We start from the raw sequence: 27,622 nt of genomic DNA on the forward strand, positions 1-27,622 counted from the left end.
CAAACGCCTTGAGGACCGATGCCGTCCAGTAACATTCTTCACCGCCGGGAGCCAGTGTCTTCGGCATTCACGGCTCCGCTACTGCTCCACTTCAGCGAGTCTTGAGTAAGTTGGGCCGTCTAGATTGCGCTGACGAAATGCAAACATTTCGAGTCAACCGGCCCTCGGAAAGGCACCCGAAAAATCCGGTTTACTGAAATGGATCCGTGTTGTGACGTTTTGAGGCATTTCGCAATATTGGCTGCGACTTTTTGTTGGATTCTCCTTCCTAGGCCTCGTAACATAAATACCAAAGTCTTTGCCATCGAAATGTTACTGAGGAAGATCTTGATCATCGGCTCAAGTGTCTAAGCTATTCAGTTGGCACATCCACCACTCGTTCATCAAGTCGACATCCTATAAATCATCTAACCAAACATGAAGAGCTTCCTTGCAACCTCCGCTCTCCTGTCAGGAGCAGCGGCGGCGGCTGTCAACTGGAATTCTTCCAGCGATAGCCATGACTACGTTATCGTGGGAGGCGGCACCAGCGGTCTTGCACTTGCCAACCGCCTGTCCGAGAACCCGGCCGTCTCCGTCCTGGTAATCGAGGCCGGTGGCTCGGTGCTCGGCAACACCAACGTATCCAACCCCAACGGCTACGGCCTCGCCTTCGGCACCGAGGTCGATTTTGCGTTCCAGACAACCAACCAGACATTCGGTGGCGGATTGGTGCAGACCATGCGCGCGGCCAAGGCACTAGGAGGAACCAGCACTATCAATGGTTTGTCACTATCCAGAAAAATGCTAATGGAATATACTAACATTTGATAGGCATGGCCTACACACGTGCCGAGGCCTCTCAGATTGATGCTTGGGAGCAGCTCGGAAACGAGGGTTGGAACTGGGACGCCCTCTTCCCCTACTATCTCAAGAGCGAGCATTTCCAAACCCCGGAACCTGCGCGACAGATTGCTGGCCACCTTGCCTACGAAGCTGATACGCACGGCGAGGCCGGGCCCCTTTTGACGGGCTGGACCTACAGCCAAACCAACGCATCTCTGCCCACCATCCTGAACTCGACTTATCAGAGCCTCGGCCTGCCCTGGAATGCCGATGTCAACGATGGCAGCATGATCGGATATTCCGTTTTCCCCCGAACCGTCGACCAGGAGAAGGACGTCCGTGAGGATGCGGCTCGCGCCTACTACTACCCGTACCAGAACCGAACCAACTTGAAGGTTCTGTTGAACTCTAGCGCGCAAAGACTCACTTGGAAGAATGCTACTCTCCCCACGGCTGACGGTGTCGAAATCCAGTCTGCTGACGGATCGCACCTTGTCGTCAAGGCCCGCAAGGAGGTTATCCTCTCCGCTGGTGCTCTGGTTTCCCCCTTGTTGCTGGAGCTGTCTGGTATTGGCAGCTCGAACGTTCTGAAGAAGCACGGAATCAAGACTGTCGTCAACCTCCCCACCGTCGGTGAGAACCTTCAGGACCAGATGAACAACGGACTGTCTTTCGACATCACCAACTACACCATCAACGGCTCCCTTACGACCGTCGCCTACCCATCCGTCGAGCACCTCTTTGAGAACACCACCGAGGATGTCGCTGCCCAAATCAAGGACGCCCTTCCCAGCTACGCTGCAAAGGTTGCCTCTGCCAATGGCAACGTCACGCGCGCCTCGGATCTCCTTGAGTTCTTCCAGATGCAGTGGGGACTTATTTTCGAGTCCAAGATTCCCATTGCAGAGGTCTTGATCAATGCCGCTGAGGGTACTTGGTCCAGCGAGTACTGGGGCCTCCTCCCCTTCTCTCGTGGCAGCGTCCATATTGGCGACAAGTCCACCTCCAACGCGATCATCAACCCCAACTACTTCATGCTCGAGTGGGACTTGCTGGAGCAGGTGCAGACGGCCAAGTTCATCCGCAAGCTGTACGGCACGGCCCCCTTCTCCCAGTTCACCGGAACCGAGACTCGCCCCGGCTCGGTCATCGCTCAAGACGCTGACGTCGATGGCTGGGAGGCTTGGATCAAGGCCAACTACCGTTCCAACTTCCACCCTGTCGGCACGGCCGCCATGATGCCGAAGGAGAAGGGCGGTGTGGTTGATTCCAAGATGAAGGTCTACGGCACGGCCAACGTCCGTGTCGTCGACGCTTCGGTCTTGCCGTTCCAGGTCTGCGGCCATCTGGTCAGCACTTTGTATGCTGTCGCAGAGAGAGCTGCGGACCTGATCGCGGAGAGTTCGTAAGAGATAACGAATGCCATACCGGCAATCTCGAAGTCTCAACACATGATTAATGCACGCTACTAAGCACTTGTTCTCATTTCCAAAAATGTTCTTTACATAGAATAGATAGAGTCCGTACAGGCCCGAATACTAGATCCGTTTAATAAGCTATCGCTATATCGTTGTCCGCATGCGTCTTTATGTTTCGTGTCCACCGGTTGTGCCGTGCAAGAGCGCCCGATGATGATAATTGTCACAACACAAAGGCAGCAGCATCATCAGAAACCGTTGCAACACGGCTGGCGATGTCGTGGCGTTTAGTTATAGGCTCAGGTTCACGACTTTCCGCAATGCCTGAAGAAGAATCGGCACCTCAATATTCTGCCTCGGATGGCCAGCTTTTAACTATAAATGCTCTTATAAAGGTTACAGCAGCCTATGCGGGTCGGTGGCTTTCAAGTGAGTTAACACAGCGGATGGCACGGTTCACATATATTGCACCGCCGGACACGGAAAAAGGCAAATATATTGATGCTGGGTTGGCCAAAGCGTCCTCCACCAAAAACGTTCCTGGTTTCCCTTGCTATTTTTTGCCGGCCGTTTGGTTGCACAGTCCGGAGCGATGACTGTGGTTATCTTCAGAACTATCGATAGGAAATGGATGGCTAACAAAAGATTTGTCAAATGCCGCGTTCACATTTGCATTGAGTTGCTCCCTCCGCTATACATGAGTTCCATATGACTTGATGGGGGTTTCTTGAATCTCTTCTTCGAGCAGGGTTTGCCTAGAAGTGCGAGTCATGTTATGGTCGTATCAGAGGGAGGATTTATTGAAGCGAGAATACAGTGGGCAAGCAAAGCTCCTCGTCAACTTGAAATATACCCTTCCACTGTACACCAACTGTCAGTTACGGGGGTATCATGATGATGGACAAAATAACCGAAGTTTAGTTCTGACCCACGCAGTACATAGTAACTCCGACTCTTCCGGAATTTCGCTGGTTGGCCATCCATATGATCATGCTCTCCCCCAGACTTAGCGATTTCAGTTGAATCCTGGTCTTCTCAGGGCATCATTTCCAGCCACATATTCGAGTACCGTTCGTGCACGCCATCAAAATGCGCGTCTCTCTACTTTTTTCTGGTGCATTCTTCGCCATTGGGTATGTGCTCTTCTTTCGTTTGGTCATGTTTTGGCAAATACTTACATCCAACTAGTGCTCTTGCCCAATCAGGTTATTGTTGCACGTCAAACTCGGCAAATCAAGTCGTCAGCCATCCCGATCAGACACGGGACTGTTGCTCAGGAGGTAGCTTTGATGGTGTAAGTTTCCACATCGCCAATGACCAAGAAACAAACGTTGAACGCGTGTACAAACATAGACAGAGTGTTGGATCGGAAATCTTGACGGACTTACCACATGCTGTAGAAGCAGAGGAAGCGCAATGTGTGCCTTTTAGAAGCTCTTTTCTAAGAATTATACAGCCAAAGCATTATCTTCTTCAACTAGAAACTGTAACCTTGCAAATAAAACTCTACGAATCGCCTCACATTGACTTTGAGGTGCGCTGCGAGACATTGACGTAAGTGTTCCCGACAATATCCTTGAACAAGATGTCAGCCAGACGAAGAAACTTGCCGCCCAACCTCCTTGATTTGAGATCATGGACCCATTCCTAGTTGTTCATGCTCACTGTAACGTCAATTTTCATCCTACCCTTCAGGTTCACAGCCGCTCCCTTATGTGCGCTAAGGTATGAGCCGGATTATGCAGATTGAGCAGAGTCATGCTTGATCAAAGACCCTCGCGAAAATATATGTCATTGAAACAATTACTGATTCCACAGTCGTTGAGACATGAAGAAAGTATCACCATATGCCCCCCCTTCCCCCAGATGAACCTCAGCCCATGCTCAAAGGCATGAATCCTGTCATGGGTTCATTCTTATCAAAGTCATAAAACCTTTGCTCGCATAACATCACTTGAATGCTATACCTCTTCATGTACCCTTGGACACTTTCAAATAGAGCGGCGTCCAAGCGACCAAAGTTGATCAGTGTTTCCTCTCCGCTACCATCGCCTTTTGCCTTATAGAATGGCTCTGTGCATCTACAGATCATATTGATCGCAGCAATTTTGCCATTGGCGCCATTGGCGCCTTTCATATCGCGAGCTTGGACAAGCATGACGACGCTAAGTGACCTGAAGGGTAGATAAATCCTCAACAATTCCGAAGTAAACAGGATACCAGTGTCAAGAAAATAAACGTGGCCTAAGTCAAATCATTAGTCTTTATATCATCATGTAAACGGGAGGAGAGAATTAGAGAAAGCTGCCGAATGAATGCTTACCGTCAACCTTAGACTTCACATTTGAGCCCATAGGCGGAGACAGTGTTGAGGCTTTACCGACCATGAGACTCGTAGAGGGCTTGTCTGTTACATCAATGACGGCTTTCTTAAATGCTTCGAGCTGATCATTCAGAACTTTCTTGAGAATCGACAGATAGGTGTCGTTCGCACTGTTTGCGGCCTCCCCAACTGTGCCCTTTAATTCCTCATCGACTGTCTTTCCTGGCCAACTGAACGAGATGATTTCAGGATACTTCCGCTTAACCGAAGATGCGCCCGTGGCGCCAGTCGGTATGATGATGACTTGGTAAGCCATATCATTACTTCGGGTGGGTTTTCCTGGAATAGGGAGGATGACAACTTGCTCTAAACTCGTGTAAGAAATAGCGAGATCTTTGAGGTGCAACATGTGGACTTAGAAGAAGTCCAGCTTACCAATGTGCTTGAACGGAATCAAGAATACGGCATCGTGTACGCCATCATCACTGATACCCCAGTAATCCTTGGGTCCGCATAGGCGGATACCTCCGCTGCCGTCACCCTCCGTTCCAGCCATTATCTCCATCTTGCCGTCGCAGGTGAAGGGCGCTTGGAATGGTAGCGGTGGCGTCCCAAGAAGGTGCCATCCACACCCCATCCCAGCAAGTTCAGAGATGCTGACACCCTGGTAGTACTGACGCTGCCATTCGAGTCCTTCTTCCTTACTTTTGGCGGTACTTCTCCGCTTCTGAATGCCATCTAGGTTCCCCGCATCGGACGCGTCGCGCTTCCGCTTCGTGGGGTCGCTTGCAGGATCGCTTGCGGCCTTTCCGCCGCGTCCTTGTGCTGAAGTACCACCGCGTGGCATAGTAGGGCGATTCCGTCGTAAAATATCAATGAGTTTCGGGATATATTGCCCAAATGAGTCTGAAGTCGCGCAGCCGTGTTGTTTGCATCAGCCGTACCAGGATGAGGTAGTTGTCAGTTGGGAATGACGCTGTAGTTGGGGAATGAGAACACGTGTTGTGGCACTCAAGGGCAAAAAAAGAAAATATTGTGGGTCGACACGCAAATATCTCAAGGCAAGTCGTTAGGCTTCAAACTCAGTTCTGGCGTTTGTTGTTCCACAGTGTTTGTTTCCTGGGAGAGCTGTGGCCAGGATCTCTCCCATGCCACCATAATCTTGAGTATGCGCTCACGACTCTTCCAAACGTTACTTTTCACATCCTTTGTCGTCGGTACAACTTGGAGGAATATGCTGTGTCTTGCCCTAACTTTGTGTTTTTGCTGTTCAGAGATCTGGGGAATACCGAGATTGCTGTTGGTAGATAATTGACCAAAAAAAAAAAAAAAAAAAAAAAAAATTCGTTAGACATGTTCTGCTGGGTGATAAACGTTGCTTATTTAGAGATGCATCAAATGTTGCGCTGTAGTGTGATGGAATGCCGGCCTTGGAGACTGACTGGACTGAATGTATAAATAATTAAAACTTATTTGTTGTTCCTCCCCGGTTACATACTTCCTTCAGTAGAAGAGTTGATTCGTTGCAAGCCATATTGCTATGCGGACTTCGACCACCCTCCGGCTTAAGTTTCTTGACATCTTCTGTTGGTGAAATAGTTGCACACAGCCCCGATCTGGATACTGGGCTGTCCCGAGCGTTCCGTGGGGAAACCAACATCAAAGCGTTGGTATGCCAAGACAACTAGGGGGAATTCCCTTCCAAATAGAAAGTATCTGGGTTGACTGGTCTTGAGAAATAAAATAAATAAAAACCCTCCCCTCAAGGAAACCAGCACGGAACCCGGCGTAAGTTAATTATAAATGTCTGAAGGGATAACGTGGGGGGGTATTGTTCTTCTTTCTTGCAGAAAATCAGAATTTTTGAGTTTGACTCGTTAACAATAAACCAGCCAACTCTATATAAATTGCACACGAGACAGTGACGGCTGATCAGTTGCTGGCCCCACAGATGTGCATAACAAAGTTCATATGGAGTACTGAATTTAATTATAGCCCCTTTGACGTCGTTGGCTTGGCAGGGGAACTGGGGAAATGTCCCTCGAGGCTCCTTTTATAAACGCATGAGCCCCCGGGAGTACCGGTCGGAGATTTTACACCATGGGACGAACTGCACCACTATCCACCATTCCAATTCAAACAAAAAACAGCTCACAATGTTCACCTCTGTTATCTTGACTTCTCTTCTCGCCGCAGGCAGTGCCCACGCTGCCGTGGCACAAGGCTCTTGGGGCGTTCGTGCCGACTATTCACGTAAGTTAGAGTAGAAATATCCAGTGGTGGGCCATTCCAATCGATCGCATACTAAATGGAACTCCAGGATGCGAAAGCACAACCCCACTAGAGGTCGTTCTTGAAGGTGCTAGCGGCCAGTCTTCGCCTGCTGCCAACATCACCGACTTCAATATCTCATCGCCCTTCGACGGCACCCTGGTCATTAAAGTCGCGGGTGCGGTGGGATACGGCTCACCCTACCCACCACAGCAGGTCGGTATCAAGGTGTTTGCCGAAGCAACGGGAGGAGATCCCGGCATCTGGGCCAACGCCACGGTAAAGCCCGGGACACAGGCGGCTCCCATTGCACAGATTTCCTGGAACACACGAAATGACATCACGCTCGCGCCCGCCGAAAATGAGGAGGTCTCACTTGAAACGATCTTCGATGGAGGCAGCTTGGTTGTTTACTACGTAAGTCCAGTCCCGTGCTGGTGAGCCGGGAGCTTGATACGAGAACATTTACTGATACTGGTGCATTTTAGTGTGGTGTTCCAGACACTGTCGGACCTAGCGCATAGAGGTATCTATAAGAGTTGATATAGCTTCCGGTGTCGGAGATACGTGCTGGAATAGACAATACAGGAATAGGAACCAAAAATATCTGATGGCATATGCACAGTATATCTTGTGAATATTAGCATGGAAATTGATCAATGTTACAATAGAAGAAACTTTGTCCCTTCTCCGTTAGTAACTATCCTAATGGGAGTTCTTCATGCTCAGGCCTCTTACAAGAATCAACCAGCTCGTCCCAGGCAGCCCAGTCCGAGCAACCTAAAGCGCCCGGTGACCTGGTTGCACCTACACCATGATCCCAGTCGTATCTTACCGTAGCCCCCACCCTTTCGTGCTAAGTCCTACATCATCTTTTAGGCCTTTATGATGATGGTGGAGGTTAACAGATAGATATATCATGGTTTTATTTTTCCGCAGATTGGCTGCCAGCCGGCCTTCGTCCATGAAATAGAGGGCCGCATGGAGTAAGCCTATTGGCAACATTGGCAGATGCGACCCACATGTGTGATCATATATATATGTAGGGCTGATCTAGTGATAAATTATCTTTGCGACAGATGCCCCTAAATGCTACTACGTTTATAAAAACGTTACGTACATGCAAAATGCGAACCTATGCGCTATATCTAAGGCATCTCTGGTGAAAGAAACATTTGTTCCACGTGCATCAACTTGGTCATTGCATAACCATGTCTACATCACAAGTTGATATTCATCATAGCAAGCTTAACTTCTCAATTTCTTTCAGCTACATCCAACTTTAAAAGAAAAAGAAAGAAATCCTAATTGCAGCCTGAACCCAGATTGACACCATGAAGTTGCAGATCTTTAGTGACGTCCCATACTGACGAGCGAGTTGAACAAGGTTGCATGACGTATCGCTTTGATCATTCAAACCGGACATCGGTTCTATTACGCAGATATTAGTCCTTTGTACTATTGAATAATACCATAATAGGCGATCGTATGCAAGCACAACAACTTACCCACGTGCTGGATGCTCTTAGCACTGGTGACGACCAAGGTACTTGAATAAGTCGATGCATTCATCCGGGAACCAACCCGTAGAGCACTTGCAAAATCCTAGGGCGGCGCCGCCCGCAAAGTTCTCACACGCCATGGCGCAACGGTTACCGGGGCCGCCATCTGTGCCAGCCCTGCCGCAAGAGGCGTAGCCCGAGGCGCAGAATCTATCCTTGAATGAAGTGTTTGCGTCGCCAGCTCCCTCTTGTGCCTCTCTGTGGGTGAGAAGAGGGACACCGCCAGGGCCGGACTCGTCTCTCTTGAGATCTACAGGAATGCCGGCAGCCGCAGCGAGCGAAGCCAGAGAGCCAATGGTGAGAGTAATGACGGTGAAGAACTGCATTGTGAAGTTGGGTTGAAGGTTATGGTAAACGATTGTATGAAGTTGGTGTTGTTGAAGTGATGTGATGAGACTGATTGAGTGAGTGGTGAGATTAGGAGACAAGTGAAGTCATGAGGAGTCTTTATAGTTGAAAACCCGTCACTGCACTTGTTGAAGTTTTGGTACCGACATGAACATGTCGTTTGTTAGTTGGTAGATGTGAGTGGCCGTTCAAAGCTTCAGGCGGCACAGCGTCTGACTCGAACCTATCGCATAAGCTTGCTGAATCCATTATATTGCGCCAAGTATGAATCTCTAGACATCACAGAAATGTTCATCTAAGAGAATTTCACAGACTCTGGTGTCTTGCACTGGTTATCGGTTCCACAAGGCAAAAGCGACAGCTATGACCAAGTCCGATTCCGATTTAGGCAGACATTCTGCTTCGGTTTCGTAACGAAAACAATTCGGCTCTTGGTTTCACAAGGCAACCCTGGCTCTAGCCCAGGGACACAGCTCAAGTTGAGACGAACCTAATTAACAGTATAAACTCGATCAATAACCGTGGGCCGAGCAACCCGTGACTTTGCGTACAGCTACGAAAATGTCTGATCGAATTGTATAAGTATTTAGACAAAAGACAACTCGGGCTCACTATGTCATAAGACATATAAAAAATTTTTTAAGATACTCTTGCAGCTGGTTACTGATGGCACCGCTCAGTTCGTATGACGAGTGCACGACAGTGGCGTGGTTATTGATAGATGTTCAAAGTAGCCTTGGAAATGATACAAGCTTCCTTTGGGATTGACTCATGGTTTAATCAATCCCATATGGCATTTTGAGCCATCCGCAAGATCCGTGTATATCAATAGTCTTATGATGCAATTGCAGTTTGTGCATATTGGCCACGGGTTGTTTGTGCGCACCAGACGGGCTTCCCAGCTGCCAAGTATGGCGAGTAAGGTGAGGTGGCTTGTACGTACGCATACGCGCGCAAGCAAACCTTAAGAATCCTAACCATGCATTATAATTGGTGATTTTCCTAAAGAGGGTGGCCAGTTGGCCATACCTGTACTTTGTGGTAACTCAGCCCAAAATATTGGGTGCTCACGTCACGTCGCCTGTCAGTCCTACTCAGCAGACCATATCCACTTGGTGTCCGAGGAATCCGATCGCATTTGAACTATTCATTGTGGTTGTAAGATTCAAGGGAGATCTGCTTGTCAAGAACCATGTAAGGTCTGAGCATTGCAACGTATTCGGTCCTTCCATGACACCCGACAATATGGGAGTGATCGACTCACTCTACTCACGGTATACTGTTGATATTCTTCTGTGACGCAGTTTCTTGAACATAAATTAACGAACTCTTGGGTATTTGCTCTCGCCAAAAGTTCAAGTCCTCCCGCGAATAACCTTACAATGTGCGACTTGCTAGATGTGTACGCTTCCCTTTCTCTTATGCGTCCATGTTTTTCAAACGCCATTCACTATTGTACAGGTTGATTTAAAATCATGTCTCATAGCCTCGTTTACCAAGCCTCCCACATCTGCGATCCTATAGCGACCAAACGGTTGAAAAGTTCATCTCTCGAAATGATGGCAGTGAGGTGATGTTCTTGACCCAAAGTGTCCGTAACCACGAGACCGTCTGCGATCTCACGATTTGTAGCCCAGCCAACAAAGATCTTGGACTTCCATCCAAGGCCACCAAGCTTTCGAATCTCCTGTGGAAATTATGAGTCTCCACACATTTAATCAGTTGGACTTTGGAGAAACTCACCACGATGTCGCCAATGCTAACAGTCCATGTCGGGTCTAGATCGTCTGATTCGGTGGTCCAGCTCAAGGCGGGAGTAGTGGCTGTGGCTGTGATATAGGCATGACCTTTCTTCCCCTTCCATCGTGCCGGGAATGAGATGGGCCCCTTTTCAGGATCAGGCTCTGTCTTGACGACGCCCAGTCGGTCCTTGGCGTGTTTGGCGCCAACCTTCGCCTTCACCTTGTCCGCGGCTAAAGTCGTATTAATGCCACCCTTGGCAGTGGCTTTGATGAAATTGAGGATTCTATGCCCCTTCTTCTGTTTGTGCTCTTCCGTCTCTGACTCTGCAGGAGCAAGAGCGGCCGCGTCGGGTTGGATGGCCTCATCAATCTCTGCTTGATCGACACCTCGCGAATTTGTAAGTTTGAGTTGGGTAACATGAAATGATTGAAGGCTTACCGAGGTGCTCAAGACCTTCGCCAGCAGTTGCATGAGGCACATCTGGTGGCGGTTCGGTAGTCTTAGGAGGCGGTGGCAGCGGTGCCTTGTTCCTCTCCCCAATGCGTAGAAGCGTAATGGTAAGCTGGGCATTTGTGGGGATGCCCTTGAGAATGGTGTTTCGCAATTCAACATATTTCTTCCAATGAGGGTAGGTGCTAGACATACTTTAGACACTCGAGTTATCAAAGTTGACAAAAAAACTGACCGGTTAATAACCACCAGGCCTCTTTGAATAATCGGATCGCCGAAAAAGCTGAATCCAACAATGAACCCGGTTCCCTTGACCAGCATGTAAGATGTGGTAAATAGTGATCCTAGAAGCACGGGCAAAAGGACACTTGCGAGAATGAGTCGTGGTCTCTGCTGCGGGAATGGTGGCGTCGGACTGAGGGCGTTTCCAAATCGTTCGTAGGTATCGACAAACTTGGGTTGGTCAGCCATCGAGTTCGAATCGCAGAAGAAAAAGAGCATATCTTACATCTGCAATACCATGCATGATAGGTCTAGCTTTGGTCCAGACAGTTTCGTGAACAGGCTTCTTGGTTTTGTCGTGATGAGGTGTAGGCTCGTCCCCCCCAGCTGTCACAGTCTTTCTGGCAGCCGTTCCGGATCTGCTAGAAGGGGTAAGACTGTCGTGGGGACGGGATCGATCCCGGAGGGATCGTGAGATGTCGCGAATAGAGGTCCAACGTAAATCAGGCAAACAGAGCAGAAAGGACCAAACAACACAAGCAGCAAAGTGAAAGCTAGGTATGAGCAAAGTGATATCTTCAAGGTTGAACCCCCCCCCCATGGGTTCTGGCGTGTATCTGTCTATATACACCGCGGTCACGTGTTCCATCACGTGTCCTATGCCAAGCCTGGTTGACTTAGACGAAAAGACGTTGACAAGTGCCCCTCCTTTGAGAGGTAATCGTCCCGATTACTCCAACCGATCCCTGTATCCTTCATGTACAAACGCGAAATATCTCACAAGTCCCATGTATTCTCTCGATCCTCACACGAACGACAGTCGAGTCCTCTTGGGCGCCGGTTCACGGACTTCCTCTTCCTCCACTGGCTCTGCCGGGCGCTTCGCCTGGCTGGTGCCGACCTTCCCCGCAATGTCGTCGACTTTCGCGACGAGGTCAGCGAATGGGCCCTTCTTGAACTTATCAAGCGCGGCCGCCGGGCCGACTTTCTTGCCGAGTGCCGACACAGTGGTTTCGATGCCAGTTATGGTGGCCTTGTGCTTCTCGAACCCTTCGCGTACGGCCTCTTGCATGTCATTAACGTACGTAGAGACTTTGTTGATTTCCACGGTGTTCTTATCGACCTTGGGGATAAGCTTGTTCGCGATGTCGTTGCCTAGACGCATGTGGTTCGCGTTGGCTGTGTCAAGGTTCGCGGAAAGCTTGTTAACGGTCTCGAGGGCACCCTGGAGCGCTGTCTCCAGCGTCTTGATGCGCTCTTCATATGCCGCCGTTGTCTGGACGACGTTGTCGACTTTCTCGTCGAGCTCCTTGACAACGTTGTGAGTCGCCGGATTGATGTGAACGTACTCGAGTTGAGCGGCGGTCAGCAGGTCGAGTCGTCCCACCATAAGGAGGGTGCCGGCGATGCTGGCGTTAAGGTTGCCGGGTGGTTCCACGAAAGTTGCGCCGAGGATCTGGGCGTGCGTGGGGAGGTACTCTGTCCATGGTTCACCTTTCAGGTACGCTCTGCGAACCTTGTCGATCTTGTCTGTGACCGTACGGAAGTATGCGACCGATGTGATGCCAGGGCGCTTGCACGACTCCTTGGACTCGTAGAATTTCTCGATCCAGTTCCGAACTTCGATGTGAAGTTCCGGGTTCGGGTTGGTCTTGAACGCCTGTTTGGCGCGTTTCTTGGCTTGCTCGTAAGTTGGGTACTGGATGGTACGGGGACCCTTGGGTGTTGCAGGGGTTCGCGAGCGCGCGTTCCTCGGGGTCTTGGGGGTCTTAGCACCCGAGACGACCGGTTCGTCCTCGCGATCCTCGAACGACTCGTTGTCGGTGTCATTGGACCGGTTGTCTTCCTGATCGGAGTCGGTCTCGGTATCCTCGCGATCGTCCATGCTGTCCTCGGGATCTTGGGCCCCACTGGCTTGGGCGTGGTGGCGTCTTCTCAGGTTGGGGAACAAGGGCTTAGCCGAATCGGTGCCCTCCGCGTGTTCGGTGCTCTGTTCCTCGCGAGCGGACTCGTTTCCCGCGGGAGGCCGGGGCGGAGTCAGGACCTGGAGGTCCTCCTTGTCCATGATCGTCTCCTCGACTTGCTCGTCATCTTGCGCGTTAGACGCGGTCTCGTTATGGACTGGTTGTTCCATTTGAGCCTTGTTTTCCGCGATGAATTGTTCGAAGTCGAATGCCGCCTCGTCGAAGTTGCCGGCCACGTTGGTGGGCAGGTGAGCAGGTTGGTATTGACGGTTACCGCTCATTCTGGGTCGCGTCGCGGGTTACTGGTAGAGACGCGCGCGAATATTCGTGCCTACTGTGTAGGTCAAAGGGAGAAATAGGGTGTAGCAGAATAGAAAGAAAAGAAAAGGTAGATATCGCGAGATTCTCGCGGCTCTGCTGCTGGAGGTTGGTTGTAGAAAGGAAAGTTGTTGTGGTGGTTGTGGGTGGGGATAAATAACCGTGCTGGGCCAATATCGGAAGGGGCAGTGAATGTGGGCAGTTGCGGCAGGAGCGGTGAATCTACGTAACTACGGCAGGAGCTGTGAATCCAAGCGGAGTTTGAGTAAGGATAGAGTAGGCAAGTACGGCTGGCGCAGCGATCTACTGTTTATTTTATCGCCCGCCGTATTACCCCCGCCTGGCTGGAAATATCGCGTTGTTCGCGTTGTTGTTGGTAAGAATAATCCCTCAGCTTTGTTCCTGTTGAAGGGATTGTTTGAAGTGAAAGGGAAGCTGACCTTGTTGAAAGGTGGTGGTTCGCGATCCGGCCGCGAACAATCTCTTTATGCCTGGTTCTATTGTCCAGGCTGTTGTCTGGCTTCTCGCTTCGTTGCCGCCAGGAAGTTGTCCAAGGCCGACTGTGGTTTGCCTTTCTTACGGAATTCCACTGCCCAGTCGATGGGATTCGCGGTATCGTACTCATCTACCTCCTCCATTGCTTTGGTGTTGAAGTTCTCACGAGGTTCCCAGGTATCCACCGCTGCCGAATATCCCCGCCATCGCACGAGATACTCGGGCGCTGGGTGTTTGCCGCGTCGCCACCTGATCCTTCTCTTGACAATCCTTTCGACTTCATATTCTAGTGCGCCGTCCACCTTGACTGGCTCCGGGGGAGATACCTCGCGATTAAAGGGATCCTCCCCCTGTGGTGCCTTCCATAGCTGGGCCACAGATATCACCGGGTGAACTCGCCAGTGGCTGGGGATGTTGAGCTCACAGGCGAGCGGTCCTGCTTTTCGGATCACTTGGAATGGCCCTGCTCTCTGTGGGGACCACTTGTGTTTCGGCTTGCCTGGGAGAGAGTACCCGTGGCCGAGGCGGATGTACACCTTGTCTCCCACATCGAAGTCCACCTGTTGGTGGCGCTCGTCATATCGTTCCTTGCGAATAAGCCCGGCTGCGTCTATAAGCGCCAACGCTTCTTTCTGGTATGTGTTCCGTAGTACGTCCAGAGACTCTGTCGGCGTATCCGCTTCACTAACAACGTCTATCACAGTTCGTGGGCGGAATCCCAGCGTCAACTCATTAGGGGAGCATCCCAGAGTGACTGATAGCGCGTTGTTGATCGTGTGTTGAAGTGACGGGAGGATCTCAGTCCACGGTATTTCCGGGTCGGTGAAAGTGTGGTATCGGATCGCGATTTCGACCGTTTGGTTCGTTCGCTCGCTCTGCCCGTCTGTCTGCGGGTGGTAGGCTGTGGCCACGAGTAACTTGGTGCGGAGGGCGTGGAATATCCCCCCCCATACGGCCGATACGAACTTTGGGTCTCGGTCGCTAATGATTTCCTTGGGAAGTCCCCAGTCGCAGAAGAGAAGTACCCGGATCAGTACCTGTGCCCAGTCCCGGGCCTTGTACTTTGTGTTTCCTGGAATCAATAAGATCTTCTTGCTAAACTTACATGTTACAGTGCACAGGCTATCGTACGCCTCATGGCCGGGAACCATCCAGAACGAGGCCGTTGAGGAGGTCTCTGGCATGTCCGTGATGAAGTCGATTGTGATGGTGTGATATGGGATGCCGGGTGTGACGATAGGCTGGAGCGAACCCACTGGCTTCGTGCGATCCGTTCGATTTTCCTGGCACGTTGGGCAGTGTGCGATATACCGTTTGACGGCACGTTTCTTGTTTTTGAAGTGAATGCCCCGAAGTTCAGCTAACATCCTGTCTGTTCCTAGGTGGAATTTCGCGTCATGCGCGAGAGCGAGCACGTCTACTGCCACGCTCTTGGGCACACAGAGTTCGCGCGTCCCGTCAGATGCGAGGTGGTATAGGCGTCCCTTCTCGTCAATCATGTATGGTTTCACTCTCCTATGCGATCTCGGTTTTTTGCGTCTCGGCTGTTCCGCTAACTTCCTTGCTTCCTGCGGGGAGATGTAGGGGATGTTACTTGCTTCCATCTTTTGGACTATGGCGCGCAGGTTGCGTAGCCGTTTGTCACCTTGGTATCCTGTTACAATCTTACGTGTGAGTTCTTCCGGAATATGGGTGAACGTTGCAGTCACCGTTCCTGATGGCATGCCTGCTGTGGTGGCTAGGTGTGCTGTCTCGGGTTCATCCACGTCGTCTTCGTCATTGATATCTGCCAGTTCATCCTGGTGTGGGAACCTAGCCGAGATGTCCGGGCGCGTCGTGGCCAGTCTGCTCAGCGCGTCTGGGACCACGTTAAGCTTTCCCGGGACATGGAAGATTTTCAGCCTGAACTGCGAGAGGTAGTTCGCTGCATTTGCCAGTTTAAGGTTTGCCTTATTGAGGTCCATGGTCCTCAACGAGGTATGGGTGACAATCCCGACCGTCGCCGCATGGTCGGTAAGGATGTTCACCTCGTTTCTGTTTGACTGGACTAATTTCCTGAGTTTCTTTACAGCCCAGACCACAGCCGCCACCTCTGCCTCAGTGGCGCCGAAACGTTTTTCCGCTGTTGTGGTGGTCCGTGACAGGAAAAGTATGGGTCTAACGTGTTTCTGCGCGATATCCCTGCCAGGGATCTTTGCGCCATCCCATTCCTCATCCAGCTGGAACACCATAAGGCCGAACCCATTAAGACAAGCGTCGACTTTGAAAAAGAGGGGTTTCTCAGGGTCGTGGTGATGTCTCACGGTTTGGTCGCAAAGTTGGTTCTGCAGGGCCCGCCATGCCTCAAGCTCTGATTCTGTTGGCTCAAACTTGGCCTTAGCGAAGCGAGCTGCCCGCGTCGCTCGGGATAGTTCCTTGGGTAAGTCGCCTTTCTCCCGCATCTGTGCCTGCATGTTGGTTTTCCGTTGCTGAAGTGGCGCAGTTATCACGTCATGCCAGGGTATCCCGTGGCGTAACCACCCTGACATTCCGAGATACATCTCGAGTGCCTTGAGATTTCGCGGGAACTCCAGTTTCCGGAATGCAGCTATACGGTCATCTGTTTTCCGGATTCCATCTCCATCCACGACGTATCCAAGCAATTGCACGGATGGGAACCCAATAAACGATTTTGAAGCGCCAATATGGATCCGGTTCTCATCCAATATTCGCAGGACTACCTCCAGGTGCTGAAGGTGTTGCTCCTCGGAGTCGCTGAAGATCACGATATCGTCGATATATGCCTTGACAAAGTGGCGGTGTTCATGGAACAGTCTATCCATGAACCGCTGGGCATAAGCTGGAGCGTTCTTAAATCCCATCAGGACCACGTTGGAGTACTCAAGTCCCCTGGGACTTATCATTACCATCCTGTCCCTGTGTTTTGAGTACACGCCAAGTTGGTGGAAGAACCCAGATGCATCGAACATCGAGATTCGTTTCTTTCCGCGCAGTGCTCCCATAATATCCTCCTGGTCAGGGAGTGGGTATACGTCTGGGATTGCCCACCTATTGAGGGGGCGCATGTCACTAACTACCCGGCCCTTGTGTTTGGTCCCGTCCTCCTTGAATTTCCACACGATGAACAGGGGACAGGCGATTGCCGCTGGCTGCATCATCCACCCGGCTTTCCCGGCTGCATGGCGTTTGTCCATGTCCTCATCGAGGAATCTCCGGTCTTCCAGGCCAAGTGGGAATGGCTTGATGTTCTGCTTCTGGTTCTGCCATCCGTCTAGTAAGTTGATGCGCATCCTATCCTCATCCGGCATGGGAATTATCCCGCGATCCTTGTATATGTCGTTCTGGTCGATTAACTCCAGGAGCTGTAGGGCGAAATCCTCGTCGTCAGCGCATATTTCCACGCCCAGCTTGCTTTTCTTCGTTGGGTACGTGCGTGGCTTTGATATGCCGTATGACGGTGGCTCCCGATATGCCGGTGGTCGATCTGTTGGCTGCTCCGGCTGGTGGATGGCAGTCATGATGTTCTCGGGTATATCCGTGAAGTTCACGCATTCCATGGCAGCTATCTCGTCCAGATCATCTTCATCAATCAGCTGGGCCACCTCTTTCCCGCTGTATGGGACCAATCTTCCCAGCTTTACGCCCTGGCGTACGTGTATTGGCCGGCCTGAGGTGTTGAAAATAGGCATACGCCGTGGTGTGTGATGGTCCACTATTGCTTCGAGAAGGAACTCGTGGGTGGCGTGGAACGTATATGCGGCAGGTGTACCATCGGTTGCTTCCTTTGCGGGGAGTGGGATGAAGTCCACTGGGACCAAGTGGACTGCCCCTGCCGGTATTGTCAAGTTCGCTGCGGCTGTGACTCTGCGGGTCACTGGGAAGCGGGACTCAATGGTTGCTGGTATGTTTATCCCCTGGGCCGAGCGGAGTGTGACTAACTTCTTGTTGAAGTCCACTACGACGCCGTGGTCGTCGCAGAATGGTGTCCCAAGGAGAAGTTTAGCTCCTAGGCCATCAACCAATCCGGCGGTGATTGTGATGTGAGCCATCACGTTGGTATCGCGGATGATCCCTGGGAGGTAGAAGTCGAACGTGGCCACCTCGTTGACTTCAAACGAGGAGTTGACTGCTTTCATCGCTCGTGGCTCTGTCGGACGGATCCAAGCTTTTTTGGCGAATCGGGACACCCACTGCCTGTCCGCGAGAATCGTGGATGCTCCTGTATCAATACAGACAGAGTGGTCTTCGCCGTCAGGGTCCGCCCGCGCGTTAATTCGGAGATGTGTTCGTCGGCGGCGTTGCCTCTTGGGGTCGGGTCGCACCGGGGCTTCAAGAATCTGTCCTTCTGAGATTGTGAAGTTGGCGGAGTTTCCGAGAGTGATCTCGGGTGGGATGTGAGTGCTGTCTGTAGCCAATGTGGCTTCAGTGTCTCCCTCCGCGCCTCGCAGGTAATCCTCTATGTCAGTCCATAGAGGTATGTCGTCTGGTGCTGATATCCCCGGTTGTGGTGTGGGTTTGTTTCGTTGGGCATCAGTTTTTGGTTTGTCCGTCCAATTGACAGTTGAATCTACTAGGTTATGCTCGTCGTCGTTCTCGGGATCTCCCCCTATCATATCGAGTGTGTAGCCTTCGTCAACGAGTTCATCAATGCGTTCGTCTCGGTCCTCATCGTCTTCCCACACGACCTGGGCGCGATCCATGTCGTACCCATTCCTTCGGCGGTATGACGCGTATCTGCGGCCATTGCCCCGGTCGTTCTGGTGGAACGGGCGTCTGTCCTGCCATGGCTGGTACCGTCGCTGTGGTTTGTCATACCGGTTGTCCTGGGGTCGCCGTTCCGTCCCTACGTTTCCGTGTTGGGTGCGGTATCCAGCGTTATCATCCCGTATCCGCTGCGTGTTGACTCCGTTTGGTTGCCGTTCAGCGTTACGGTTGTCGTTCCACCTTTCACGTGGTCGATCCCCGCTACGGGGGTAGCTTCCGGCGCGCCGGTCCTGGTCTTGTCTAGCGCCCCAGTACGCTTCCTCTGAAGAAGTCGTGGTGTGGTGATCTTCACTTTCCTCCGTGCTGACGAACGCGGATCTGGTGGGGGCCGCCAAGTGGGCTTCCCGGATAGCCTTCCGGCGTTCCTCTGCCAGCGTGAGGAAGGAGTCAATGGTGTCTGTTGCCGTTGGCTCATGGAGGAATTGTCGGAATATGGGGGCGAGGTTTCGGTAGAACCGGGTTAACCACTGACGTGGCTGTAAGTCTCCCCATGCCCTTGCGTATTTGAAACAGTCCTGAGCAAATGACCGTAGGTCCCTGTCACTGTGTATCATAGCCATTGTGAAGTGATGTTCCTGGAACCACTTTTCTGCGTCTGCTAGCGAAGGTCCAAACCGAAGTCGGATTCGTTCCCGAATTGCAGCCCATCCTTTAGCCCTCAGGTTGTTCTTCTCTGAGTCTAGCAGCTGGAAGTCCCACCAGTTGCGGGCAGCACCTCGGAGATAGAGGTGTATGTTGCTGCATAGCTGGTAGGCCTCGCCTAGGTCTGCCGTGTATGGGTCAACACCTTGTGTCCAAGTTTCGACTTCTCGGTGTACTGTCACCCCATTGTCGGTAAATATGGGGTCAGTTCCGTGTCGTCTTGTGTCAGCATCCGGGTAGAAGTAACCAATGGCCGGGTTTACCATCATATGTGGTTGGTGGGGCGTGGTTGATGTCCTCAGAGCTGGGGTCGTTCTCAGGGCTTCTGTGAGTGCTCGGACAAAAGAGTGGATCGCCATGTCCTGGTTGGCTTGCTGGTTTGGAATGGCTGTGGGGTATGTGTTTATCCCCTGGTATTGCGGGTTGTACGGCGTGTGACCTGTGTATTGCTGGGAGTGGGGCGGGGTGTTTTGTTGTGCCTGTGTGGGCGCCGTCGGATATGGCGGTGGATTTTGCCTGACTGTCCCATCTGAAGGTACACTGGCTGGTCCCGCTTGGTGCTGGAGTGGCGGTGTGCTGTTGGGTATAGGGGGTTGTGCTGGGGGATATTGCCCGTAGATGTTGGGATACATCCCGGGTGGAGGGTTGAAATTCTGGTGTGCCATGTTTGGCACATAGGCTTGTCCCTGGTATTGATGTGGACCTAGTGGGGGTTGCTGAAAACCTTGCTGAGGGTATGGCTTGTGTTCCCATTGGGCCTGGGTTGTCATCGGATATTGCCCTGGAAGTCCTGGGAGTAGTCCTGGGGGTGTGTTATAAGGCCCTTGCTGTTGAAGCGGTTGTTTGTGATATCCCTCAGATGAATCGGGAGGTTGGGCTGTGGGGACAGCGTGATCTCCTTGACTCGTTCGAGGGGGTCTCACGGGTTCCTTTCCTTTCGAGGAGGATGCCTCCGACTGGGGGTTCTGGAGCGCAGTCATCGGGATTACCGTGGCCACTTCGTCCGGTGGAATAGGGGGCGGTTTTCGGGGTGGGAGTGGTTCCCGTGTCTGTTGCGGTCCTGGGGGTGTTGTCTGTTCTTCTGCGTGGGAGGTCTGCGAGTTTGTGCGACTGAGGGCTGGCAGTGGTGCGTGTTCGTGAAGTTGCGCGTTGAGAAGAGGATCTTTCCGCGCTGCTCGTACGAGTCTGATCACCGCACGTATTGTTGACGTTGCTGCCCATGAGTCGCTGTTGTATCCTGCTGGGAGTTGGAATCCGTTCTCCCACTCTTCCTCTGTGTATATTGGTCGAGAGGCTGAGTCCCAATCTAGTGTACACAGTCGTTGGGCGTCCTCAAGGAAAAATTGATCAAGTTCCTGTACGCGCGGATCTCGTGGATTCGCCCGTCGCCAGGCTGTAAACCTGCGGCACTCTTTGATGTGCCCTGGTGTGATGAACATGGGATATGTATGTCGAGGTCGGTTGGAATTAGGGTCCTTCTCGTGACTGGTCACGAAAAGAAAATTCCTGGTGTCGTAAGAGGTCGTGCTACCACTTGTCACAGTCTTTCTGGCAGCCGTTCCGGATCTGCTAGAAGGGGTAAGACTGTCGTGGGGACGGGATCGATCCCGGAGGGATCGTGAGATGTCGCGAATAGAGGTCCAACGTAAATCAGGCAAACAGAGCAGAAAGGACCAAACAACACAAGCAGCAAAGTGAAAGCTAGGTATGAGCAAAGTGATATCTTCAAGGTTGAACCCCCCCCCCATGGGTTCTGGCGTGTATCTGTCTATATACACCGCGGTCACGTGTTCCATCACGTGTCCTATGCCAAGCCTGGTTGACTTAGACGAAAAGACGTTGACACCAGCCTTGTCTTTGGCGTTGACGACATCTTCAGTAATATTAGTAGGGTCCGGTACAGAAGTGTCGTTGTGAGGATCGCCTTGAGGGTGTTTTCCCGCCGCAGTGCTAACAATCAGCGAGGAAATGCTATTGACAAAGCTGTGAGCTTCCTGTTCCACTGCCTCTCCAGCATGCTTCTCAGGGGCGCCGGTAATAGAGTCGTCCGATGCGAGCACGCCAGATGCAGGCTTTTTAACGCCGCCAGTCTTGCTATCGATGAGGGATGCGGGTGCGGGGGGAAAACAAAAGTCCCGTGCTTCTGGGACAAGGACAAGGACAATAAGGAAGCTGACAAGGACGGGAACAACGAAGTCGAGGATCCAGGCGATGGTGTAGACGGCTAGAAACGTCGAGGTCCGCTTCCATTCGCGCCATGAGCGGACACGAACAATGTGCTTCCAAAAGGAGAAGGCACCAACTACAACGGTCATGTACAAGCGCTCAATATGAGCGCGGAGTTTGTCTGGTGAGAATTCCTCCTCGTCTGCGATATTCATATCCAAGGATGCCAGCTGTAACGTTGTCAGTGCTTAGATTGTTAATAATGCTGGGGAGAGTCTCACAGGTGGTTCAGATATCGACTTGACATGAAAGATTTGCTAGAATTGCATCAGTATCTGCCATGAATGGCACATTGCCCATAAATTTGTAAACGACTCAACACGACCTACCTTATCGAATCGGCGAACTAGGATCCAAAGTTCCTCATTCGTTAAGCCACCAACCATAGGCTGGGGAACCCTGCTTGGTGGGTTGTTCCATCCTAAATTCTTCACCTCGATATCCCCATGGTCAAGCTCGGCGTGCCCCTTCTCCTCGATTGGCTTCTCCTTGGTGGCCATATCCGCCAAGTAATGGCTATCGGTGGGTCGGTCGTCCTCGTAGGCTTCTACAATCTCGGGCTCTTGGCCCATTGTCGACTCACTGGAGTGACCGTAGCTAAGCTGACTTGGTGATGAGTTGGCTGGGTCTGCCGTAACAGGTGGAGGCGGCGCTGCTGTAGGCGGCGGCGGTGGCTGTTGCGAAGCCATTTCGTCGGTATCGCTGGGTCTGCCCTTGAACATGATTGCAGTCGCAGGGGTACATGTATGCAAGAGAATAGCTTGCGATGGGATGGGGGCATATCACCAAGTTGGGGAGCTCCTAGCTTTGAGGTCGGCAGAGTCGTCTGGTGCTTTGAAGCTGAGACAGTTGTAAATCATGATTTTGGGGAAGCTGGAGCTACCGCCGCCGACGTCAAGCGCGTAGCTGGCGTTGGGCACACTGCTTGCCGCATTTGGATAACGGATGCATGACGTCACGGGCCGCGGTGCAATGATTGGAGCACAAGCAGAGGATTGCGATGATCATACACGGAAGATCTCCACATGGATAGCCTAGGCGGGAAGCAATGACACCTGTCTGCCAAATGATTGGATTCTGCCTTCCGCTGTGACGGTTGGTGCGGTGCATTTCTGATGCAGAAGGGAGAACGCCATTTCACACCTTTCGATTCCCGAGTCTTTCGGTCACTCATCAGGTCAGAGCTCGATGGAATGCGATTATTGGTCGGTTTACCTTATTGTGTCTTTCCGTACCGCGGTATTCATAGCCACCTTGGCACGTCGGTTCTAGGTCACTGCATGCAGGAACGATCTTCCTTGTGGGTGACTGCGTCGCATTCAGCTGTGGCATTGAAGATTATTCAATGCACCTCACCTCACTCAGCATGATGCGATCGCAGTTAGCTACAGCCTGGCGACCAACATATGCTGAGCGCCAGCTGGTGCGATTTCTCACTTATATCGAATAGTCCCTGTTATACCCTGTGCCTCATTTTGCTTTAACAATAGATGTGAACGAGACCTAAACGCGTGGTTTATAGTGGGTATGCATTGCCACTGTATGCCCTTTGCCTCGGTCACTAAGTCGGTGGTCTTGCTGCATAGCCTGAGCGATCGTCAGCGCAGCTGTATATCTCAACCTATCATCGGGCAAAATTTCCTACTCACCGAAACTGCTGGCCGTTGTTTTGCACACCTCCCATGACGTCCGCGCCTTTGTCCATACGGAGTTTTTTGTCCGTGGGGAGTACTCCACCCTAGGGTTATCAACGCCTTGGTGTCCCACCGACCTCATCCACAATCGGTCTGAGAGCTTTCAAGGATCACCATCGGAAGGGTGGCCGAGTTGGTTATGGCGCCAGGTTAAGGTCAGCTTAACATCTGTTTCCTGGTGGGGCAACCCGCGCGAGTTCGAGTCTCGTCCCTTTCATTTTTAATTTTTCAGCCGAGTGTACAAGAGAATCTCTTATTTTAACCTGCTGCCAGCATTCTTCCAGTTCTCCTACATCCATGCCAAAAGCCCGCGAAAATGCAAGCCTCCTCAAACCGGCATTACAATTCTTGGGTCTTTTCCTCTCCCACTCTCTTTTTCCTCACGCGGATGACTTTAAGTTATTTAAGTAAAACATAAGAGATTAGGGTAGACTACGCTGTCTTGTTGGAGGAAGTTATGTCTTCTAGTTGAATACTGCAGTAAAAACTTTGACCTGTGAGGTGGACGACCAATACGCGTAGTCAGTTCTTGTTGTGAAAAGCACGCTGCATGTTCATTGGATAACAAAAGGGCTTCTGCATTGTTCATCAAGACCGGAGCAGATATTACGAGCAATCACTAGAGCGAGAATGTTTTTAAAAATGTTTTTATCGTTTCGGCAATAAATATTACACTACTTGAATCATGCGTCAAATCATTATGCAGCACCCTGAACGCCTGGTCTCTAATCTAGTACCCAGCCCACCAGGTGTAGTTGTTAGTCTGCTCAGCCGTATCCCAAACCAAGGGAACGCTGGTATCCTCCGGCCGCTCCGGCCACGCCTGGGCGAGACCCGCCCAGACCTTGACGTCCTTCCAGGTCGCCTTGGCACCGGTTGGCTGCGCCGAGTCGCCAGCGAAGAAGCTGAGGCCGGTGCTGTCGTTGCGCGAGGGGTAGATGCGAGCCGTCAGAGCGAAGCGCTCGTTGACCCAGATCTCGAGCAGGGAGTTGTCGAGCACGACGTGGAAGTTGAGCTCCTCCGTGGACGACGCATTGCTGTGCTTCTCGTGGATCTCGTAGGGCTCGAAGTGGCCCACAAACGTCTGGTTGCTGAAGTTGGGGAGCAAGCTGCTGTGGCCGCGGAGGACGCTGATTTCCGAGGCAGCGGGGTCGAAGAGGATGGTGGTGTACTCGGCGTTGTCGGGGCTCTGGCCGAGGACGATGCCGGCGGGGCCGCTGAAGGCGCTGAGGGTTGCGGTCAGCTCGTAGGAAATGCCAACGTCAGCGGAGACGGTCTTGACGGCGTCGGTGAGCTCGCCGACCTCGAAATCGTGGGTTTGGGCGCCGACACGGAGCAGCTCAATGACGTCGGGGAGGGGGCGGATGCCGAGGGTCTGCGCAGTGTCTCCGTTGCAGCTCTTGATGCAATGGCTGCCGTCCTGCTGCTTGCCGCAGTTCAAGACGCCCTGGGTCTCCTTGATGAAGAGCTCCATGGGCAGGTTCATGGATCCCTGGTAGCCCAACTGCTTAGAGGTGTTGAAGGCGTAGTCGGACGCGATCTCGTCGTTGGCCCAACCCCACATGATGCGTCGGTTGTCGTTGCGAGTATCCTTCCAGGTGGCCTGGGCGTACGAAATACCCCAGTCCAGGGCAGCACCGGAAGTAGGGGTGAACTCTACAGAGCCGTTGTCGCGGGGGGCAATATCTCCGCGGTTCCACAACGCCCACTGCTCGCGCCAGTGCTGGGTCGTGTTGCCGCCCTCGGCGCCCATGGTGACGAACCAGGCCTTTTCATCCGAGTCGCCGACGGGCAGGTCGAAGAAGCTGCTGACCTCGAAGTTGTAGCCGTAAGAGCCGGTGATATCGGGCGCACCCAGGGAAGTGTTGGCGGCAGGCTCCCAAAGGGCACCGAGGAAGGTCCAATCCGACAGATTGGAGGCGGGCGCGGAGTACAGAGGGATGCGGGGGCCGATGAAACCCGGGCGTGCGGCACCGGGGAGCTGGGCGGGGACATCGCCGGTCTTGAGGCCGGAGCCGAGGACCATGTAGTAGTGGGGCTCGCTGGTCTGAAGGAGGCTGTCGAGTTCCACGGAGGGGAAGAAGCTGGGATCTCTCCATCCGGTAACGTTCCAGCCCTCGGGGGGGCCAGAGATAACGGTGCCGTATTCCTCCCAGGTTGAACCGCCGTCGGCAGAGGTGTACAGGGCCTGCACCTCAGTACCGGTGATGTACGGCTGCTTCCAGTTCGTAGGCAGGTAGTGAATACCGGTACCAAAAGTCAGGAGCGTGCCGTCGTTCTTGCCCTCGAGGTTGACCGGCTGGGTTGTGCCAGTGAACTGCGAGAGAGGACCAGCGGCATACGCGCCGGATGCGAGGGACACGGAAGAGTCGTTGGCCCAGTCGCGGACATCAGTCCAGTGGAACAGGTCCTTGGAAACGGCATGGCCCCAGGAAATATTTCCCCAATTGACGTGGTTGGGGTGGAACTGGTAGTGCAGGTGGTACGTCTCCGTAGCCGGGTCGTACACGGCGCCACAAGGGTCGTTCATCCAGCTATGCGGCGCGAGGTAATGGGAACGCGGGCGCCAGCGGGTAAACAGGGAACTGTTGCCCGCCGTTGCCAGGTACTCCGGCGTGATGGTCGGGACATCCGCTGACGCGGGGACGGCAACGGCCGCGAGAGAAGCGATTGCCGTGAAGACGGCACTACCCTTGAGGACTGCCATGTTGTGAGATGTATACTGATGTAAACGCCGCTTGACATCCGAAAACCCACGAACACCAGACTGTGGAAAGTTCATCTTATATACCGACGATCAGACGATCCGACTCGGCTGGGGAAACTGTCACTCGAGCCTCGATACGACGTCAGCCAGGGGAGAGCCAAGGTTGAGCTCCGCCTAGTAGCCAAGGGTTAGGAGTCATGATCCCTGGCCCTAACGAGGCTGCAGAGAATGTCATGACGACAAGAGGAGTAAAAGGTTTCTTGGACTGACTTTGCGGGCCGAAAAGAAACAACTACGGGGTTGGGAAATCGTGGGAATCCAGGATGGGGACAAAAACGCGGGGCGGCCAAGCCGTGCTACAAGTCGACTACGAGCTACGACCCCAGTGATGGTGGGTTAGCGGCAGATTGGTGCTAAGGTAGCCAGAAGGAAATGCGGGAGTTGCGGAGGCGCGGGGGTTCTGCCGCGGCATCGCTCGCTGAAACTCCAACACGAGATTTGGGGTTAAGCCAGAACGAAAGAAAAAAGGAACGGGCTGGCCAATTTGAGCTTTGAGTTCCGGCACAGGAGGCAACTCGGCACGTGGACTACCTCAAGTTTCCCGCCGAGCCGGTTCGTTTCTTGGATCCATCTTTGACTGGCCGTCTGTCTGCAGGTAGGAAACTGCGTGGCAGTCATGGGCAGAACACGCAGCTGACGCATGATTCCGTAATTTCAGCGGCGCTTTGCTCGCTGTTACATGCGCGGGATGACAAGGTTGAATGACCGAGAGAATCGCCAGCGGTGCCCCGCAAATTGGTAAAATGAACTACTCGATCTGGAGAGCTGGGGACTTGGTCCTCCTTGGGGGCTGTCATGCGGTGATCTGCGAGCTCTCTCCCTTGCGAAAGCCGCCGTGGCGTGCCATCCGTTTGGGTATTTTTCGCCAAAGCTTCTGGTTCGGACGACTTCCATTGTGGAGGCAATAAAGTTTCTGCGGAGGATGTGAAATGACTTTGCGGAGGCAGTGTGGGGAAACAAGTGGGATGGGAGAGTCAGTTGGGGGTCATGAGCAGTGCAGAATTTCTTCTAGAAGATCGAAGCGCTCTGAGAGGCTGTCACTGGCTTGTAATTCTCGCTGAATCTCAAAGGGGTCATGTCATTTTATTCTCACGAAAACCGACTCACTACCAAGTTGTGGGCCGTAGCCGTTCCGTATGAGCATCGAGCTAACAATGTCGGGAAGTGTCGGGCTGTTGTACCATTGAGGCCAGGAAATTTTTTCTCTCGCCTCGGCAATATGACCAGAAAGCCATAACTTACAATTGTCTCTTCTGTTGGTGTACTGGATGGTTGGCGTTTCATGCCTATACGTACGTGAAGTTTTTCTGCCCAGGAAGCGACAGTCAAGAGAGGAAATCCCCGAGTACCCCGCCTGGCCGGTGGGGCCGGCTCCTACTTAGCCCTGAAAGGTTCGGATGGTGCCCGATTCGCGAGACGTACCAAAACGGATCGTTATCAGCACGACAATATCGAGTGAAGCCTAATGCGGCTTGATGATAGATCATCAGAACTTCGATGCTACATAGGCCAGCCAGGCCTCATGGCCGACTTTCCTATTCAAAAGCAACAATACGGCCTAGTGTTGGGGTATATGAATTACCAAAGAGT

The 27,622-nt window shown here is 52.4% G+C and overlaps 8 protein-coding genes across 8 annotated transcripts; 2 read left to right on the forward strand and 6 right to left on the reverse strand.

Moving 5' to 3' along the window:
• Nucleotides 1–417: 417 nt before the first annotated feature.
• Nucleotides 418–2,234, forward strand: EsH8_VI_001073 (GMC family oxidoreductase; the record flags this gene model as incomplete). The annotated part of the gene is made up of 2 exons (XM_083272326.1): nt 418–763; nt 814–2,234. The coding sequence occupies 2 exons, from the start codon at nt 418–420 to the stop codon at nt 2,232–2,234; spliced, it is 1,767 nt and encodes a 588-aa protein (XP_083127500.1).
• Nucleotides 2,235–4,116: 1,882 nt separating this feature from the next.
• Nucleotides 4,117–5,413, reverse strand: EsH8_VI_001074 (uncharacterized protein; the record flags this gene model as incomplete). The annotated part of the gene is made up of 3 exons (XM_083272327.1): nt 4,117–4,487; nt 4,567–4,932; nt 5,002–5,413. 3 exons carry the CDS (start codon nt 5,411–5,413, stop codon nt 4,117–4,119), a joined length of 1,149 nt encoding a protein of 382 aa, XP_083127501.1.
• Nucleotides 5,414–6,722: 1,309 nt separating this feature from the next.
• Nucleotides 6,723–7,361, forward strand: EsH8_VI_001075 (uncharacterized protein; the record flags this gene model as incomplete). The annotated part of the gene is made up of 3 exons (XM_083272328.1): nt 6,723–6,819; nt 6,887–7,254; nt 7,326–7,361. The coding sequence occupies 3 exons, from the start codon at nt 6,723–6,725 to the stop codon at nt 7,359–7,361; spliced, it is 501 nt and encodes a 166-aa protein (XP_083127502.1).
• A 1,001-nt stretch (nt 7,362–8,362) lies between these two features.
• Nucleotides 8,363–8,725, reverse strand: EsH8_VI_001076 (uncharacterized protein; the record flags this gene model as incomplete). Its single annotated transcript, XM_083272329.1, has 1 exon — nt 8,363–8,725. One exon carries the CDS (start codon nt 8,723–8,725, stop codon nt 8,363–8,365), a length of 363 nt encoding a protein of 120 aa, XP_083127503.1.
• Nucleotides 8,726–10,239: 1,514 nt separating this feature from the next.
• Nucleotides 10,240–11,411, reverse strand: EsH8_VI_001077 (uncharacterized protein; the record flags this gene model as incomplete). The annotated part of the gene is made up of 4 exons (XM_083272330.1): nt 10,240–10,434; nt 10,491–10,876; nt 10,929–11,125; nt 11,176–11,411. The coding sequence occupies 4 exons, from the start codon at nt 11,409–11,411 to the stop codon at nt 10,240–10,242; spliced, it is 1,014 nt and encodes a 337-aa protein (XP_083127504.1).
• Nucleotides 11,412–11,967: 556 nt separating this feature from the next.
• Nucleotides 11,968–13,407, reverse strand: EsH8_VI_001078 (uncharacterized protein; the record flags this gene model as incomplete). The annotated part of the gene is made up of 1 exon (XM_083272331.1): nt 11,968–13,407. One exon carries the CDS (start codon nt 13,405–13,407, stop codon nt 11,968–11,970), a length of 1,440 nt encoding a protein of 479 aa, XP_083127505.1.
• Nucleotides 13,408–20,111: 6,704 nt separating this feature from the next.
• EsH8_VI_001079 (uncharacterized protein) lies at nt 20,112–22,293 on the reverse strand (the record flags this gene model as incomplete). The annotated part of the gene is made up of 6 exons (XM_083272332.1): nt 20,112–20,222; nt 20,269–20,462; nt 20,527–20,585; nt 21,122–21,741; nt 21,793–21,828; nt 21,901–22,293. 6 exons carry the CDS (start codon nt 22,291–22,293, stop codon nt 20,112–20,114), a joined length of 1,413 nt encoding a protein of 470 aa, XP_083127506.1.
• A 1,702-nt stretch (nt 22,294–23,995) lies between these two features.
• Nucleotides 23,996–25,972, reverse strand: EsH8_VI_001080 (glycoside hydrolase family 32 protein; the record flags this gene model as incomplete). The annotated part of the gene is made up of 1 exon (XM_083272333.1): nt 23,996–25,972. One exon carries the CDS (start codon nt 25,970–25,972, stop codon nt 23,996–23,998), a length of 1,977 nt encoding a protein of 658 aa, XP_083127507.1.
• Nucleotides 25,973–27,622: the final 1,650 nt, after the last annotated feature.

This window comes from Colletotrichum jinshuiense, chromosome 6 (assembly GCF_051148585.1).
Source record: "Colletotrichum jinshuiense chromosome 6, complete sequence".
Classification (NCBI taxonomy): Eukaryota; Fungi; Ascomycota; class Sordariomycetes; order Glomerellales; family Glomerellaceae; genus Colletotrichum; species Colletotrichum jinshuiense.